The sequence below is a fragment of the Jaculus jaculus genome, chromosome 12, assembly GCF_020740685.1.
Source record: "Jaculus jaculus isolate mJacJac1 chromosome 12, mJacJac1.mat.Y.cur, whole genome shotgun sequence".
NCBI lineage: Eukaryota > Metazoa > Chordata > Mammalia > Rodentia > Dipodidae > Jaculus > Jaculus jaculus.
Window position 1 is genome coordinate 88,014 of NC_059113.1, and position 17,674 is coordinate 105,687.

Genomic DNA, 17,674 nt, shown 5'->3' on the forward strand with positions numbered 1-17,674 from the left:
TAGATCAACCTCATACAAAAGCTGAATACGTTTAAAAAATTGTGCTGACTGAGCCTTTCCAAGCATGATTTAAGGTCACTCTCATTTTTTTCATGACATAAATAATATAACACCACTGATATAGTTCTTCCTAGGCCATAACACCCTAGTTTGAAGAGGAGTGGTGTGGGAGATACCTGGGGAGCTGAGGTGGCATGCAGCATGTGTGGTGAGCAGACCTGCTATCTGCTCAGGAGCCCTGCAGATAAAATGAAGGCTCACTTCATTTTAGTTCTATTTATTCATGGTTCCATAGTTAACTCTATAGAACACAAGATGAACCATAAGATGTTTCTCTTTTTTAAATTTTTTTGTTTATTTTTACTTATTTATTTGAGAGTGACACAGAGAGAAAGAGGAAGTTAGAGATAGAGAGAGAAAGAATGGGTGTGCCAGGGCCTCCAGCCACTGCAAACGAACTCCAGATGCATGTGCCCCCTTGTGCATCTGGCTAATGTGGGTCCTGGGGAATCGAGCCTTGAACCAGGGTCCTTGGGCTTCACAAGCAAGTGCTTAACCACTAAGCCATCTCCCCAGCCCCAGATGTTTCTCTTTTAAATCAACAGATTGTGAATGACTGAAAAGTAAATAAGCAAAAATGCTACATATTGGAACTTGGGAGATAGCTCAGTTGGTGAAGTGCAAGCATAAGGACCTGAGTTTGATCCCCATAGTCCACAAAAAATGCCAGGCAAATTGATGCATGTCCATAATCCCAGCACAGAGGAGACAGGGCACATGGAGCCCTGGAGCTTGCTAGCCAGCTAGTTAACTCCAGGCCAATGAGGTGGATGGTGTTGCTGCAAATGACACCTCTGGCCTTCATATTTATACATGTGCACATGCACACACACATCACACAACCAAACGTGCATGCAAACACATGCATACATACAATGTTACATAGATTCTTCTCAAGGTATCAATTTGATTTATATATCAGATCACTGGATGGAACTCTTAATTTAAAAGCTAGGATGCATTTAATAATTGGTCATATATTATTTGACAATACACATACTCATACTTTAACTCTGAGGAATGTAGAAACAAACAACGATGGTAATCCAATGCTCTCTAAGGAGACTTACGCTGGGAGCAATCACTACCAATCCAACCTGGATAGCACTGGCAGGATCTGTCGATGGGGTTACACGTGCCATTGTTGGTGCAGGTGCAAATACCTGCACAATGCTTCCCAAACCTGCCACTGGGACACACTGTGAAAGAGCTAGAGATCAGTAACTCAGTCATAAAACATCTCACAGAACTCTGAGGGCAGGGCTGGACAGATGGTGGTTGAAGGTACTTACTTTCAAAGTTTAATGACCCCTAATTCAATTCCCCAGTACCCATGTAAGGCAAAGTGGTGCATGTGTCTGGAGTTTGTTTGCTGTGGTAGGAAGTCCTGGCATACCCATTCCTTCTCTCGCTCTCTCTCTCTCTCTCTCATAAATAATGAATAAATAAATAAATAAATAATTTTTAAAAATTTAAACGTAGAACTCTGAGGGCAGAAAACATCTCCAAGGTTGTAATACAACTGTCTACTGACTGTTTACACTTGAGAGCACATCCCCAACTGAAAGTCATATTAACTTTCCCGGGAGGATGTTTACAATCAAAGTTAAAGAGCCCACAGCTTAGTGCATGGAGACTTGTGCAGGCATGGCAAGTCAATGTTTCCAAAGCTCAGGTCATTTCCATATTTCCATAAGTGCATGCCAGAAGGCATTGAGAACTGGTGGCTGGAAACAGGTCATTTGGGAAATCTGAGGACAGACTCTATGGGGCATGTAATTTATGGCCTCTGTCTCCAAAGTGCTTGGATGCCTTACCTTCATTGCAGAGGGCACCTGTGAAGCCAGGCAAGCAGTCACATAAGCCTGTGATGTGGTGACACGGGCCACTGCTGTGGACACACTGTGGGCATGTCTGGCTGCAGCGATGCCCATAAAAACCAGGGGAGCAGACTGAAAATAGAAAGGAAACCAACAGTAATTTTTCTGAGGCACACTTATTTTCTATTCCATATCAGGATTTAGTTAAAATTTGGGAGGAAAAACAGACATTTTTAAAATGATGTTGAGAATTTCCCAAGTATAAAACAAGAATGACAACAAGGAGAAGGGTGGGTAGTCTTTAATAAGGAAAAGAAGCCTCTAAATTCTGAATTTCTCTAGAGTAAGTAGATGTTTCAGACCTTATTGTTTTACTATTTATGACCCCTATAAGTAGATTAAAGTGGGGCATAGAAAAGGGGCTCAAAGACTTTTTGTTAAATGAATAAAACTGGGAAATAAAATTCTAAATGTAAATTTGCCTCAAATAAGTATTCCAAAGTCATTTGCTGATTATTCTTTAAGAATCATTATTGTCAATAAATAGATGTACAGTCAAAATTAATAGATTTGTTATCCTGAAAATGGTGTTAATGTTTGGGGGTGCTGGGGAAATGGTTCTTTAGGTAAAAGAGTACTTGCTGTGCAAGCATGAGACCTGAGTTTGATCCTCAGCACTTAAATGACAAAAGCACTGGATATAGCCATGATGCCTGTAAGCCCAGTCTGACCTCAAAACAGCAGCTTCAGGTTCAGTGGGAGACTATCTCAAATAAATAAAGCAGAATCATGATAGAAAAGGACACCCTAATATTCTCCTTTGGCCACCACACATGGGCACATGGGGCTTATGCATCTGCACACACATATGTATATACAACACAGAGAAATAATTTCATTTTTTAAAAAAATTCCTCTGTAATTTTAAAAAATTAAAAAATTAATTAATTAATTAATGTCAGAGAAAGAGAGAGAGGCAGATAGAGAGAAACAGACAATGGGCGCGCCAGGGCTTCCAGCCACTGCAAATGAACTCCAGATGGGTGTGCCCCCTTGTGCATCTGGCTAACGTGGGTCCTGGGGAATTGAGCCTCGAACCGGGGTTCTTAGGTGTCACAGGCAAGTGCTTACCCGCTAAGCCATCTCTCCAGCCCATAATTTCATGTTTTGAAAAGTGTGGAAGCACAGTACTGCATATTTATGTGCTTCCCAAGACTATCTGGATTTAGATGTAAGATGATCACAGAGCTCTTCATGGAAACATGTGATTTAAAAAAAAATATTAGAATAATATATGTTATAATAAGTCATCTATTCTTTCTGGATGATAGTTACTCAAAGGTTTAATAAAATGTTATGCACCATTTCCTAACCCCAAAACTCTATTAACCAATATCAACCGTCCCACTTATAAATTTTTAATTCTGTTTTTCCATAGCGGTAACTTTAAGATTATTCACAGGATGTAGAATTGCCTTGAGGTTTGGCTGATGTTGACTTTAATTGAGGTAAGACCAATACCAAATTGCTGAATAAAATATTTACAGGTCAGTGGATTTCTGGAACACCATTTGCAAGCTGTGAGGAAGAATGAAGAATAATGCCTTGGTGATTGTGCCAATGTGGTGATGAAGAAATGGTTAAAGTCCCATCTGTTAAGTCAGTCCTGAAGGTTGAAAAGAATCAAGTTCTTGGGGGAAGTGCTACTGAGGACAGTTCTGCAAAGGACTCCTCTGTCCTTGGCTGGAACCAGGCATCGCTACCACATGACAGGTGGAACACAGACCCAGAGACCTTCATTCTGCATGCCATGCCCAGGAAAGGGAAGAAAGAAATCACTGCCTCTGGGACACTTACTTCTCTGACAAGTGGTGCCTCGATAGCCAGGTGCACATTCACAGATGCCATCATCAGGGGAGCATGAAGCCCCATTTTTACAATAGCAGGGTAGTGAGCAATTAGGTCCCCAGCGTCCCTCTGCACATACACTGTCACAGTGCACACCTGAAACAACACAGGAAAGACTGAGAATGCAGCTGAGTGGGGGCATCTGAGTATGCTAATAAAAATATGAAGACCAAACACACAGTATAAAACCATGCACCATGGGCAATAATGAGTGAGGTGATATAAAGTTTAAGCTTCAGTAATCATTTTATAGAAAGTAACACATATTATTATGACATTAAAATACACCCATAACTATTTTCTACTTAGTCAAGAAGGAACTGACACCTTTCCTATGTCGAATTTTAATTTTAAAATTAATTTTTTTTGAGATAGGGTCTCACTCCAGCCCAGGCTGACCTGGAATTCACTATGGAGTCTCAGGGTGGCCTTGAATTCACAGTGATCCTCCTACCTCTGCCTCTTGAGTCCTGGGATTAAAGGGGTGCACCATCACACCTGGCTTTAATTTTTCATTTTTAATAGAAGGGAGCAACAGAGCTATATCTAGCAAAAGCAAAATTTATCAAAACTACTAATACTTTTCTCTTTATTCCACCCCTTATTTCTTGCTTTCACAGAGAAATGAACAAAGTGTACAATGATAAAGTATCACACAAAGTAGTTCAATTCTCTTACTTCAAGAAAAGCTAGCCCTGGAATAAATGAGTAAACACATTTTAAAATATTTTGATGACACACTGAGCATGCATTAATGTGTAACCAAATTCATGTTTAAAGTTTAAATCTCACATTAGAAAGATAGAGGCAGAATATCCCAGTGGAATCATTTATATGCTATTGTATATTCTATTAATTATTATGAAACTATATGAAGATATTTAACTTTTATTTTGTAAATAAACTTTAAATCAGTAGTGGCTAAATAAATGAATGCCCAAAGGAAACAATGAAAAGCCAACTTTGCAAAAATAAAGATAAAACCAAGCTGGGTGTGATGGCACACACCTCTAATCCCAGCATTTGGGAGCCAGAGGTAGGAGGATCACCATGAGTTCAAGGCCACCCTGAGACTACATAGTGAGCTAGAGTGAGACCCTGCCTTGAAAAAACAAACAAACAACAACAAAAAGATAAAACCAACGCCGGGCGTGGTGGCGCACGCCTTTAATCCCAGCACTAGGGAGGCAGAGGTAGGAGGATCTCTGAGAGTTCGAGGCCACCCTGAGACTACATAGTGAATTCCAGGTCAGCCTGAGCCAGAGTGAGACCCTACCTTGAAAAACCAAAAACAAAAAAAAAAGATAAAACCAGATACTATTTGAGGTAAAGGTCATTCTCATAAATTTGTAACTAAAATAGAAGGATCTCATATGTATGAATGTATATATGCATGTTTCTGTATGTATGCCTCTATCTATCATCTACCTATCTATCTATTGATCGATTGAGATCTATCGATCTATCGATTGATCTATCTATCTAATTAGAATTCTTCAAAACCCAAACAAATGCTCTTCACATGAAAAGGAAATGAGCTATAGTTATTGGTGCATTAGTGACTGCTTGCAACAGAACACATGAAAATCCAATGATAACACAATCTCCAGCATTCCACAGTGCTTACAGCACCCAGTATACTGGGCAGGTTACATTTTCCATTCCAATATTTGGTTTATTTTTACTTATTTATTTTAGAGTGACAGACAGAGAAAGAGGCAGAGAGAGAGAGAGACAGAATGGGCACGCCAGGGCTTCCAGCCACTGCAGACGAATTCCAGATGCGTGCACCCCCTTGTGCATCTGGCTAATGTGGGTCCTGGGGAATCGAGCCTCAAACTGAGGTTCTTAGGTTTCCCCCAAGTGATTCATTGAAAAATCACTGTGGCCTGAAGGATAACACAGAAGCAGTCCCTATCCCAAGTTATCACAGGTATGCTCCCAATTGGTACAGAGCCAACCCTGCAAAACAGTAATTCTCCACTTTTTCCTGTCACTCTGTTTTGCCTTCTGAAAATTTTTTGTGTGATAAAAACTGGCAAAAAGGCATGACAGTATGCAGACCTTATTGTGTCTAGGTCCAATTAACAATAGGCATTCATTTCAACTTGGGTTGCTGGCTGAAGAAAGAAAACCAAGTCTGTTTATTAAACTGATTGAGGTTTAAATATTCCCCATAGGATAAATAAGTGGAATTTTGGCATGCTATATTATTTTCTTCTTATGTTCACAAATATTTTATTTTTCAAAAGTTTTTTCAAAAGCTGAAATGGAATTGGAAATTCTACCCTCTCCATATACATGTATGTATACAGTGTGTATATCTGCATACAGATAGATGATATCTAGACAGTTAATAGATAGGTGATAGATGATGATAGATAGATAATAGATAGATAGATAGATAGATAGATAGATAGATAGATAGATAGATAGACAGATCAATTGATCCCTGGGACATTCTAGCCAGTTAGTACTCCAGGCCAATGGAGGTTAATGGGAGACCCTGTCTCTAAAAAATAAAAATAGACAGATGGAATTCCTGGGATGACAACCCAAGGTTACTGCTAACACACACACACACCAAATTTATTATATTCTTCCCTGATGAAACAATGAAAGAAAGATAGCAAGAGGCACTGAGAGTCTGAGGGGAGGAGAGGTGTGGAGTAGGGAATGCAGCACAGAGGTGATAGCAACCCACTTTTCCTTGGACTTGTCTCAGACATACTTAATATACTTCAAATAGATTAGCCATTAGTATCTATAAAATGGTGATTCATTTTTACTGATGATAGAATAAAAAGGGCTTGAATTTTAAAGAGGGAATAGGTAATGGAATATTTATAATACATTTAAAGGAAAGATTCCTTTGAAATCCTAAAATTAAACTTATATAAAGGCAAACTTGTTTCTGGTGAAATATACTTATATGATTGGAGGCAAGAGGCTGATATACGACCTGGACAATTCCCTAAGTATATCAGGAAATGAAATGATGGGTAACGCATGTGAAACAAGCTTATTTTTTGCAATGGATCTCCTTATAATATGGTCCTTTTTACTTTCATGAAAATTACCTTGATAAAGTTTATTGTGACTGATGGTTATACTAACTAGCTGGGCACATCTTAAAAGAAGAAGAATCAAATAAAAATTAAATTTTTAATTAGGCTCATTTTTTTTAGATTGCCAGTCTGCCTACATAACAAGGTCTGAGTGTGCTTATTTATAAATTCATTATAACCTATAACATACAAAAGTAGCACATACTTTTGACTTGATGTGTACTCCCTTTCACTGTAACTAAATTGCTTATGTTTGTGTGTGCATAGGTTCATGTGTGTGTAGGTATACATGTGTGGAGGCAGAAACAAACGTGAATGTTATTCCACCTTTTTTTCTCTTTTCTTTTTTTTTTTTTTAACATTCTACTTTCTTATTTATTTGAGAGAGGAGGGCAGACTGTATAAAAATATATGTGGAGAGAGAGAGAGAGGATGGGCATGCCAGGGCCTTCAGCCACTGCAAATGAACTCCAGACACATATACCACCTTGTGCATCTGACTTACATGTGTCCTGGGGAATAAAGCCTGGGTCCTTTGGCTTTGCAGGCAAGCACCTTAACCACTAAGCCATCTGTCCATCCCTTTTGTCTCTTTTCTTTCTTTTTCCTTTCTAAGACAGTTTCTGTCATTTGAGCTGACTGACCAACAAGCCCCAGGAATCCTGTCTGTACCTCTCCAGCAATAAGATTATACGTGTGCACCACCACAACCAGCCTTTTTACCTGGGTTCTGGGGATCAAACTCATGTCCTCATGTTATCAGGCAAGCATTTTACCTACTGAGCTATCTCCCCAGTCCCCATTGTAACTGGATTTAAGTGTAATGAAAAATCTGTTTTGAAGCCAGGCATGGTGGCACATGCCTTGAATCCCAGCACTTGAGAGACAGAGGTAGGAGGATCACCATAAGTTCAAAGCCACCCTGAGCCTACATAGTGAATTCTAGGTCAGCCTGAGCTGGAGTGAAACCCTACCTTGAAATTTAAAAAAAAAAAAAAATACAGAAGTGATTTGTCCAGCAGCTGATAAACTAAGTCAGCATAGACGTTAGCTAAATCTCACTCCTCTTTGAGCTTCACTACATATTTTTAAAAAGCATTAAAAAATTTACAAGATGATTATAAGACTAACTAGATAATTACTCAGCTTTCACTTCTTCCAGCTTCTCACTGAAATTTGTCTGAGTGGCTCTGGGCTAAAGTGTCCAAGGATGTCTGAGTCTATGAAGCAGTTGTCCCCACCTTAGTTGCTGTTAAACAGGAGACTTGGGTCCCTCATAGCAGAGGACTGAATCTAAATTGAGAGTGAAACCTATGGCAGGTAACTCTTGTTGCTGCTTTAAATATGACTAATCAGTGTGAAATTAATATTTATTGAGTGAATCAGTAATACAGTTCCTCTTCTCTATATGATAACAGAACTACTTTCTAAGTAGACGGAGCAACCTCAGTATTCTATAGTTCCCTGAAGAACTCTTCATTCGAAACAGGAGGCCCAACATACTTATGTGTACATGTACATAAAATGGTGACTCTTTTCAGGCAAGGGATAGTAATGGCTGCTTATATTTGAGAAGACATAATTCTGGGAGCTGGGAGCTATTATACCAGATAATAGAGCAATAGAGCTATAATGAGATACCATAAGGATATTTATTTGGCATATTTACCTAAGAACAGATAAAAGTTTAAAAACTAATGGCTTCAAGAAATAACTTCCTAAAATATTTGGAGAAAGGGGCAAAATGGGAATGGAGTAACTTTAAATTTGCTGTAATTACTGGCTCAATTGAAGTATTTTTTTCCTGATAAATTTTCTAATGCTGATAAGGAGATCTGTGAGGGACTGTTTTTGCCAGGACTGAGGACAAAGAGCTCTTTGATTGCCTTCATAAGTTGCTAGGCAATGGCTGAATGATCGTGATGAACTTCAGTTAAGCAGTACTAAAGAAATGTTCATGCATTTAATGCTTGATACATTATGCCAGGGGTCTCAAAGTAAAATCAGCATTCACTGGGCGTTTGTGATTGCATGAATGTAGTAAATAAATCATCTGGGATGTCATTATTTCTTCTCTGTAAGATGTAGCTTCAATTTCTTGTCTTGTTCCATTGCTTATATTCCTTATGTTAGTATTGCAATATTTGGGGTGTTAGTGAATAGAAGACATGATTTTGATTTAATGTCTTGACCCTGGACAATGAGCTATTAAACATACATTAGAACTAAAAGAAGTATTTGTTAATAATAAGTGGAGTAGGTGAGTATAAGGGATATCACTTCTAGTTGAATCTTTTACTGCTTTTCTAATCTTCTTAACCTCAAAATGATGGTTCAGTGTAGTATAGGGCCATAGAGACAAGTTATTCACTGGCTAAACCCCTTTGTCCATCAATTGTCTGCCCAAAAGGAAGTAAGTTTCTGCAGGGTGGGCAATGGCATCATGTTATCTTCAGGTTCCCAAAACACAAGTGCTCTGTTGACATGAAACTTGAAGAAACATAACAAATGTTCATTAAATCAAAACTTTCTTAGCCGGGTGTGGTGGCACATGCCTTTAATCCCAGCACTCAGGAGGCAGAGGTAGGAGGATCTCCGAGAGTTCAAGGCCACCCTGAGACTACATAGTGAATTCCAGGTCAGCCTGAGCCAGAGTGAGACCCTACCTTGAAAAACCAAAAAAAAAAAAAAAAAAAAACTTTCTAGTTGGAATTGAGAAAAGGTGCCCATCAGTCATATAACTAGGGATTGTTGCATTTGCATCTGTAAGACAAAAGTGCAGGAGAGTACCATCTGCCTCAGTATAGACTGTACCTGAAAACAGGTATTGCTGGCAGAGTGGGGAAGATGGGGCTTTTTCTGCAACCATTTTTTTAAATGAACATCTCCCTCAATTCTCACTTCAGAGACCCAACCTTATGTTTTTATCTGATGCTCCCTTTCCCAAGATGACACAGGCAGATACTTGGAGACACATGCCTCACATCCCAGTACCCAGAAGGACTATGAGTGAGTCATTTGTACTCATGGCTGATTGGGTGCTTACTTGTTAATTCATCCCTTTGACAAATGTATTACTTCTAACCTCAATTAGCACATGCGGCTCTGGGCACAGGAAAGTAGCCCCCTACCCATGTTGCAACAATTTGCATATCACTAAGGTGTGAGAGAATTACCTTGAGACAGATGAGTACCCAAAGGTAGTGCATTTATTCCACTGGGCACTCTGGGTGTTTTGGAAAACTAGGATAGGAAGGTTGTCCTCAAGGAAAAGGTCTGGAGCTTCTGTAAGCTTCTCTTCTGGGAGACATGGAGAAGTTGGTGTCTTCTCATCAGCTTGCCCATAGAGTTCTCCATTCTAATTCTCCCTTCCTGGCTGGATTCAGATGAGCACCTGCCTCTGCTGTTGTCCCCTCCTTACCATTATACAATGTGTTGTTAGTATCACTTTCTTTCCTAAGAGGCTTATGGGTTGATTTGATACCATAATCTATTTTCTATCAGTTTACTTTCTTACTTTCCAACTTTCTTTTTTTTTTTTTTTTTTTTTTTTTTTACTTTCCAACTTTCTTACTCCAGTACTAAGACCTTCTCTTTTGCCAATGATGTGAGGCTTCTTTTCATGAATGCTCCCTGGGCATCAAGTTAGATATTTAGAATAATAAGGTATAGTGGGTTCCATTTGACAGGCTAGTATTGCCATTGTCTGGACTTCTAGAGCCATTTTTTTTTAAATTTGTTTATTTTTATTTATTTATTTATTTATTTGAAAGCAACAGACAGAAAGAGAGAAAGAGAGAGAGAGAGAGAGAGAGAGAGAGAGAGAGAGAGAGAGAGAGAATGGGTGCATCAGGGCCTCCAACCACTGCAAACGAACTCCATTTGCATGTGCTACTTTGTGCATCTGGCTTATGTGGGTCCTGGGGAATCAAGCCTTGAACTAGGGTCCTTTGACTTCATAGGCAAATGCTTTACCACTAAGCCATCTCTCCAGTCCCCTGGAGCACCTTTTTAAAAGATAGAGAGGGCTACCAAGTAAAGTTGTGTAGGTAATACACTGCATAAGAGTCATGGTCAGAAATCGAGCTTTCTCACTCCATGTACCAAGGAGAGCATCCTGAAGGATTCCCAAATTGTTTCAAAACTTGTGCAAAGAATATTTCATGGGTTCCTTTCTTCTCCTCATCTTCCTCCTCCTCATTTTTTTCTTCCACCCTCCAAATTTCCAATCAATAGATGCTAGGTGGCAAATGGGAATATGCCACTTGAAAGAGTTCCCAAGTGACAGTGACCTTGGCTGGAGTTGGGAGCCAGATCAATTAAATCATGACACTTATAATGTTCAGCAGAATGGGTATCTGGTTAACTAAACTCAGAGTAGAAAGGAAAAAGGAAAAAGGAAAAAAGAACTTGTTTTTTTCTTCTAACTTTTTATTGATGATCTGATTTTCATATGTAGTGTATTTTGATTGTAATCTCCTCCCAGTTCCTTCTTCTGTCCCTTTCCCCTACCCCTTCCATGAACCCCACCTTCTTTCCAAATAGTCTGTCTTCTAATTTAATATCTTTTCTTGCTTCTATCATTTTTAGAAAGTATTTTATAAAGTGTGTCACTCCAGCACTGTGAAGTCTATGTATATATTTATATAGTTCTCCACACAACTACATTTCATCTGGAATTCCATAATAATAATTTTTGAAAAGCCAATCTCATTTTACAGAACTGTGTGCATACACACCATATACATACATACTGTTTTTGTGTGGGGTGTATCTCTGAGTATGTGTACAAAGCTGTAGGGGATGGAGCTGAGGTCACAGCCTATATACCCTTGATGGTATAACCTGGACCATAACAATCCTAAAGAATTAGAAGTTTTATTCCAGTTACAATAATATTTTATTTCCCCCATTTTTCTATTGCAGTCTGCTACTTTCTGATAAAACAGTTCATTGGCTCATTTCAATAAATAAAGGCTTTAAATATCCACACATAGTAAAATGTGCATGTCATTTTTGGGGAAGGGGAAATGGTATGCTAATTCTGGGAAGAATACTTAGGATATCAAATGTAACTTTGTTTTGGGTAGTTCTCACACTACTACATTTTGAAGTGTTTTATGCCTAGGTACAATAAGCTTTTCATTTATAACAGACACTTTAAAAAAATCCCAATTCTTTTAGGAGATAATCTCAATCCTTAGAGAACAGAATGAAACACTGAATGGTGATGACTTGAAGCTAAGAAAGCAGACTTCCTCGGCATATGAGGTCTCATGGTTCCTTGATAGTGGCAGGCTAATATTTTCCCCTTGGCTCCAAACTGCCTGGGTTCTCAGAGGCTGAGCACTTTGTGTCATCTTGTTGATATGGTGAGGGAAGAGCCCAGGCCCTGAGTGAGAGTTCACCAATTTTCTCAAAACACCCTCCCTGTTTCACCAGGCACTGCACCTTTTCCAGTGATCTAGCAAGAGAGGAGACAGGAAATGGATTCACTTGCTTCCCTGGGCTTTTACTAATCATTTAGCCTCAAACATAATTCCTAAGTAAAAAGCAAATATTCTTAATTTTGAGAAAGGCCCTAACATATTAACTCAAAGCACATTAGCTAGTGAAAATGTTTGAGTCTACTCGAGGTTCACAATAAAAGGATGTCCTGGGTAAATAGTACATAGAATCTGCTCTTTTCTTATAGAAAATGTAATCCAATTCTTGGTCCAAATCTGAGCTGTTCTTAGAACTTCTGGAAATTTCTTCTCTTCCACATATTTACTTATACCAAGTATGTTCTATGAACATGGGGACAACTTGTCAGCAGCTTTAGAGACTAACAGCTGTTCATAAGCCAACAGTTCACACAGAAGACAGTGAAATGAGGCTTTGGGTCAACTGAACGAGCATGGGAACAATAAATACATAAGTACTGGGCACAAAGCAGAGACAGAGTCATGAGGCAGGAAGCTTCTTCCCTGTTGCGAGGCAGGCCAGTCACAGATGGGCAGAGGATTACAAGATTACATTGTGTGACAAAGCACTACATTCCTGTAGGAGCTTGATAGGGCTAAGGCCAGATGGGATAATTTGTTTTACTTCATAACCCAGACTGTGGAATGCAACAAACACATTTTCTAATTGGCTTTGGGCCAAGTCATCTCTTCTTTTCTTATTTATGTGCCTTGCTTTCTCATGTGTGCCTTTCATAGTCCTTTCACAATCACCAAGCTGTTGACTGGTATGTACAGGGGCACCTCTCACTCTATATATTTATAAGACTAAGGTAGATTTTGTAGAGTGTGGACCCAAAACATTTTCTTTTAGGGAAGACCTGAATTTCCCAGAGTTAAAAGTGTCATTTTGTCTCACAGAGAGTCATTGAAAAATTACTAATGGCAAGTACATTTGGTTACTTCAAGGTCCCTGGTGGAGTCACAAATATGGTGTAATACCTGGTACAATCCAGTGTCAACATTAGTGATGGAGAGCTAAAAATAACATGAAAATTTCATGTAAAACGTTAAGTTTCACAAGTCAAGAAGTAATTACAAGGATGGGTCTTTGGGTGTTCTATTGACCAGAAATGAACTCTGCTGCAACAGCATGGCCTGTTTCCCAAGACATCTCTCAGATACTGGAAACCAAGCACATGAAAGCTTGTCCCTGATGGTTCTATAACCACCCAAAGGGACCCTCAAAAAATTCGAGGGGCAATAGCCACTGCTAACAGGGCTGCTGGTAACTTGTCATATGAGACTAAAGACTTCCTGTGGCTAATTTGGTAATGCCTTCCAAATGGATCTATAAGTTAAATCCTCATTAAATTTCTCTCTTGTTTCTTTGTAGAAATTGGCATGTTGATCCTAAAATTCACATGGAAATTCAAGGGCTCTAGCACAGGTAAAACAATCCTAAAAAGGAGCAAAGCTGGAAGACTCAAATTTCTCTCAATTTAAAAACTTCTTACAAAGCTATAATAATCAAAACAGTGTTGTGCTGGTGTAATGATAAACAAATTGATCAATGGGATCAGATAAAATCCAGAAATGAACCTCACATTGATGGGCAATTAGATTTTGGCAAGGATGTTAGGACAATTCAGTAGCAAGAAAGATAGTCTTTGCAACAAATCATGCTAGGGCCAGTGGATGCACACAGGCAGAGTGAAGTTGGAACCCTCCTGCCCACCTACTTACAGTATATAAAAATTAACTCCAAATGGATCAAAGGCATAAGTGTAAAAATTAAAGCTATAAAAATTTTAAAAGAAAACAGACACAAGTGTCCGTGACTGAGTTAGGCAATGATTTCTTAGATTTGATACCAAAGCATGAGCAAGCAAACTGTTAAAAATAGGTTAACTGGGTAAAATGGCGGCATAGGAGCCGTGCCAAACCAGTCTAGGGAGGGATTTAAGCAAAACCCCAACAAAATACAATCTTCTTCTGAAAAGTGAAGGAATATAGGTTATTCTTAGACACAGTAGAGAAGCCAGAGTGACCAAGATCCACCAGAAAGGAGGAAAATGGCTAGAGTCCCACTGAGGAACTTGTAGCCAGGGATCTGTGTTCTGCACCTGCCAGGCACGCCACCCCACCAGGCGTGTCAGACAGCAGCAGCATCAGAGACCAAGCAACAGAATTTTCAACTTCATTAGCCTTCTTGAAAAGTTAAGAAAACTGAAGGAAAGTCAGCTGAGATCAACTAAAGAGCTACTGAAAGTGTGAGCAACTCCAGAAGTCTGAACTCTCCCATCCCCCACCATCAGAACTGCGAACTTCCAGCATTCAGCCCCCCAGTGGCAGTGCAGCCAGCAGAGCTGATCAGAAGTACAGGTGCACAGCAAAACAGGGAAGGATGGAGGCAGGCACTCAGCACTGGTGAGATTGGAAGCCACCACCCCAAAAGGTAACGAGGCTGGCTGACAAAAAAAAACAAAACAAAACAAAACAAACAAACAAAAAAACCAGGTACACAGACCTGCACTGCAAGAGCTAATCTATCTTTGTCAGAGCAGGTTATGGGGTGTGTATACTTGGTTGGCTTTACTATTTTCAAATAACCTGTATTTGGGGGTTGAATATTGTAGCCTTTGATGTTTGCATATACATAGGGCCTTTGTTTTTTGCTTCTGTCATTATTGGGGGCAGGGTTTAATCCAGATCCAGGTTGACCTGGAATCCAATTCAGAGCAGAAATCTCTACCTCCCAGCTGACAAGATTAAGGGTATAGAACAAGACATGCTTAGGGACTTTGGTTTTATATGACTATCTGTTTGTTTTAATCCCCACAGTTTCATACTTTGTGCTGGTTTTTATTGATTGTGTATGTTACTTGGTTGAAGTTTAGAATTTGCCCATAAATTATTCCACCCAGTCCACTAGAATACTTGCTTAGCAAGCAGACTCAACAACTAGGATTATTTCTGTGACTTGATTGGAGGACAAGAGCTACACCTGGCACCTTGAGCTCATATACTAAGGTCATATAAAGGTGGATTGCCATGTCTAGGAACACTGCAGATAAGTAGAAAACCCAAATATAAAATCAATTCAGGATGCAAAAGTCGCTACAATATAATACAAGAAACTCACAAGACAATACAGTCCCACCAAAAACTAAATCCATCAGAAATGATCACCAATGAGATTGTTTTAGATGAAGTTCCTGACAAAATGTCAAGAAAATGATGGTATCTGTGTTCAAAGAAATCAGAGAAGAAATGAAGGGAATCAAAGAAGAAAACTAAGGAATTAAAGATGAAAACAAACTTCTGAAAGAGAACACAGGAAACCAGCTTAATGAAATAAAGAAGTCATTACAATGCATGAGTAAGGAAATAGAAATACTGAAGAGAAAAACCAGGCTGAAATCCTGGCTCTGAAGAATACAGTCAATGAAATAAAAAACTCTTTGGAGTCTCACCAGTGGAATAGAGGAAGGGAAAAACAGAATATCTAAACTAGAAGACCAGGTGACAGATCTAATATAGTCCAACAAAGAGAAAGACAAGCTAATAGCAAGGTATGAATGGGAATTTCAAGATATCCGGGACACTATGTAAAGATCAAACATAAGAATTCAAGGTATAACAGAAGGATAAGAATTTCAATCCAGAGGCTTAGTAGGTGTTTTCAACAAAATCAAAGAAGAAAAATTTTCCCAAATTGGGAGAGAAATGCCAATGCAGATACAAGAAGCTTTTAGAACACCAAACAGACAAAACCTGGAAAGAACCTCTCCTTGCCATGTTATAATTAAACTACTAAACACATAAAGCAAAGAAAATATATTGAAAGCAGTTAGAGAGAAAAAACAAGTCGCCTACAAAGGCAAGCCCATCAGAATAACTGCAGATTACTCAATACAAACTTTAAAAGCCAGAAGGGCTTGGAATGATGTATTCCAAGTTCTGAAAGATAACAACTGTCAACCAGGATTACTTTATCTTGCAAAGCTATCTATCCAAATTGATGGAGAAATAAGGACATTCCACAACAAAACAGGCTAAGTGAATTTATGACAACTAAACCAGCTCTACAGAAAATACTTGAAGGAATTCTTAATGCCGAAGAGAAAGCAAGTAACACACAGGAGGAAAAAGGTAAAAATAAACCACACTCAAATAACAGTTAAAACAAATGAGTAAAAGAAAAACAGGAAACACTACAAAATAAGAAGAATGGCGAGAATAAATGCATACCTTTCAATAATAACTTAATATCAATGGCCTTAATGCACCATCCAAAGGACACAGGCTTGCAGACTGAATTAAAAGGCATGATCCTGCAATTTGTTGCCCCCAGGAAACTCATCTCTCAATAAAATATAGACACTGCCTTAGGGTGAAAGGTTGGAAAACAGTATTTCAAGCAAACAGGCCTAGGAAATAAGCTGGGGTTCTGTCCTAATATCTGACAGGATAGACTTCAGACCAACATTAGTGAGGAAATAAAGAAGGTCAATTTATACTGAATAAAGGAACACTTCAGCAGGAGGACATTATAATCTTAAACATATATGCACCTAACATGGGGTCTCCCTGTTTCATCAAACAAACACTATTGGACTTAAGGTCACAGATAACATCAAACACAATTATAGTGGGAGACTTCACTAACCTACTCTCATCAATTGACAGGCCATCCCAGCAAAAAGATAAACAGAGGGACATCTGAATTAAATGATGTTATGGAACAAATGGACCTAATCTACAGAACATTCCATCCAAATGCAGCAGAATATACATTTTTCTCAGCAGCAAATGGAACATTATCTAAAATAGACCATATATTAAGGCACAAAGCAAATCTCCACAAATACAGGAAAATTGAAATACTCCCTTGTACTCTATCTGACCACAATGGGATTAAACTGAAAATCAGCAACAAGAAAAACAACAGAGCATACAGAAATTCACAGAGACTAAACAGTACATGATTGAATGATCAATGGGTCATCAAAGAAATCAAAAAGGAAATCAATAAATTCATAGAATCAAATGATGATGATAAAACATACCAAAACGTTTGGAACAAAATGAAGGTAGTCCTAAGAGAGAAATTTTTAGCTCTAAGTGCCTATGTCATGAAATTAGAGAGTTTAAAAATAAACAATTTAATGCTTCACCTTAAGGCCTTGGAAAAAGAAGAACAAGACAAACCAAAAATCAGTAGATAAGGAGAAATCATAAAGATTAGGGCAGAAATTAATGAAATAGATGAAATAGAAATCCCACAAAAATATGTACATATCCAAAGAATCAATGAAACAAAGAGTTGGTTCTTTAAAAGGATAAACAAGATTGATAAACCCTTGGCAAA

The 17,674-nt window shown here is 38.7% G+C and overlaps 1 protein-coding gene across 1 annotated transcript in view; it reads right to left on the reverse strand.

The window, feature by feature from the left end:
• Positions 1-17,674, reverse strand: part of Megf10 (multiple EGF like domains 10) — a 215,192-nt gene that overhangs the window by 34,132 nt on the left and 163,386 nt on the right. The window contains exons 14-16 of the mRNA XM_045131157.1: positions 3,738-3,884; positions 1,878-2,012; positions 1,131-1,259 (exon numbers count right to left, since the gene is read on the reverse strand). Coding sequence (XP_044987092.1) covers positions 1,131-1,259; positions 1,878-2,012; positions 3,738-3,884 — 411 coding nt within the window. The remainder of the gene's footprint in view (positions 1-1,130; positions 1,260-1,877; positions 2,013-3,737; positions 3,885-17,674) is intronic.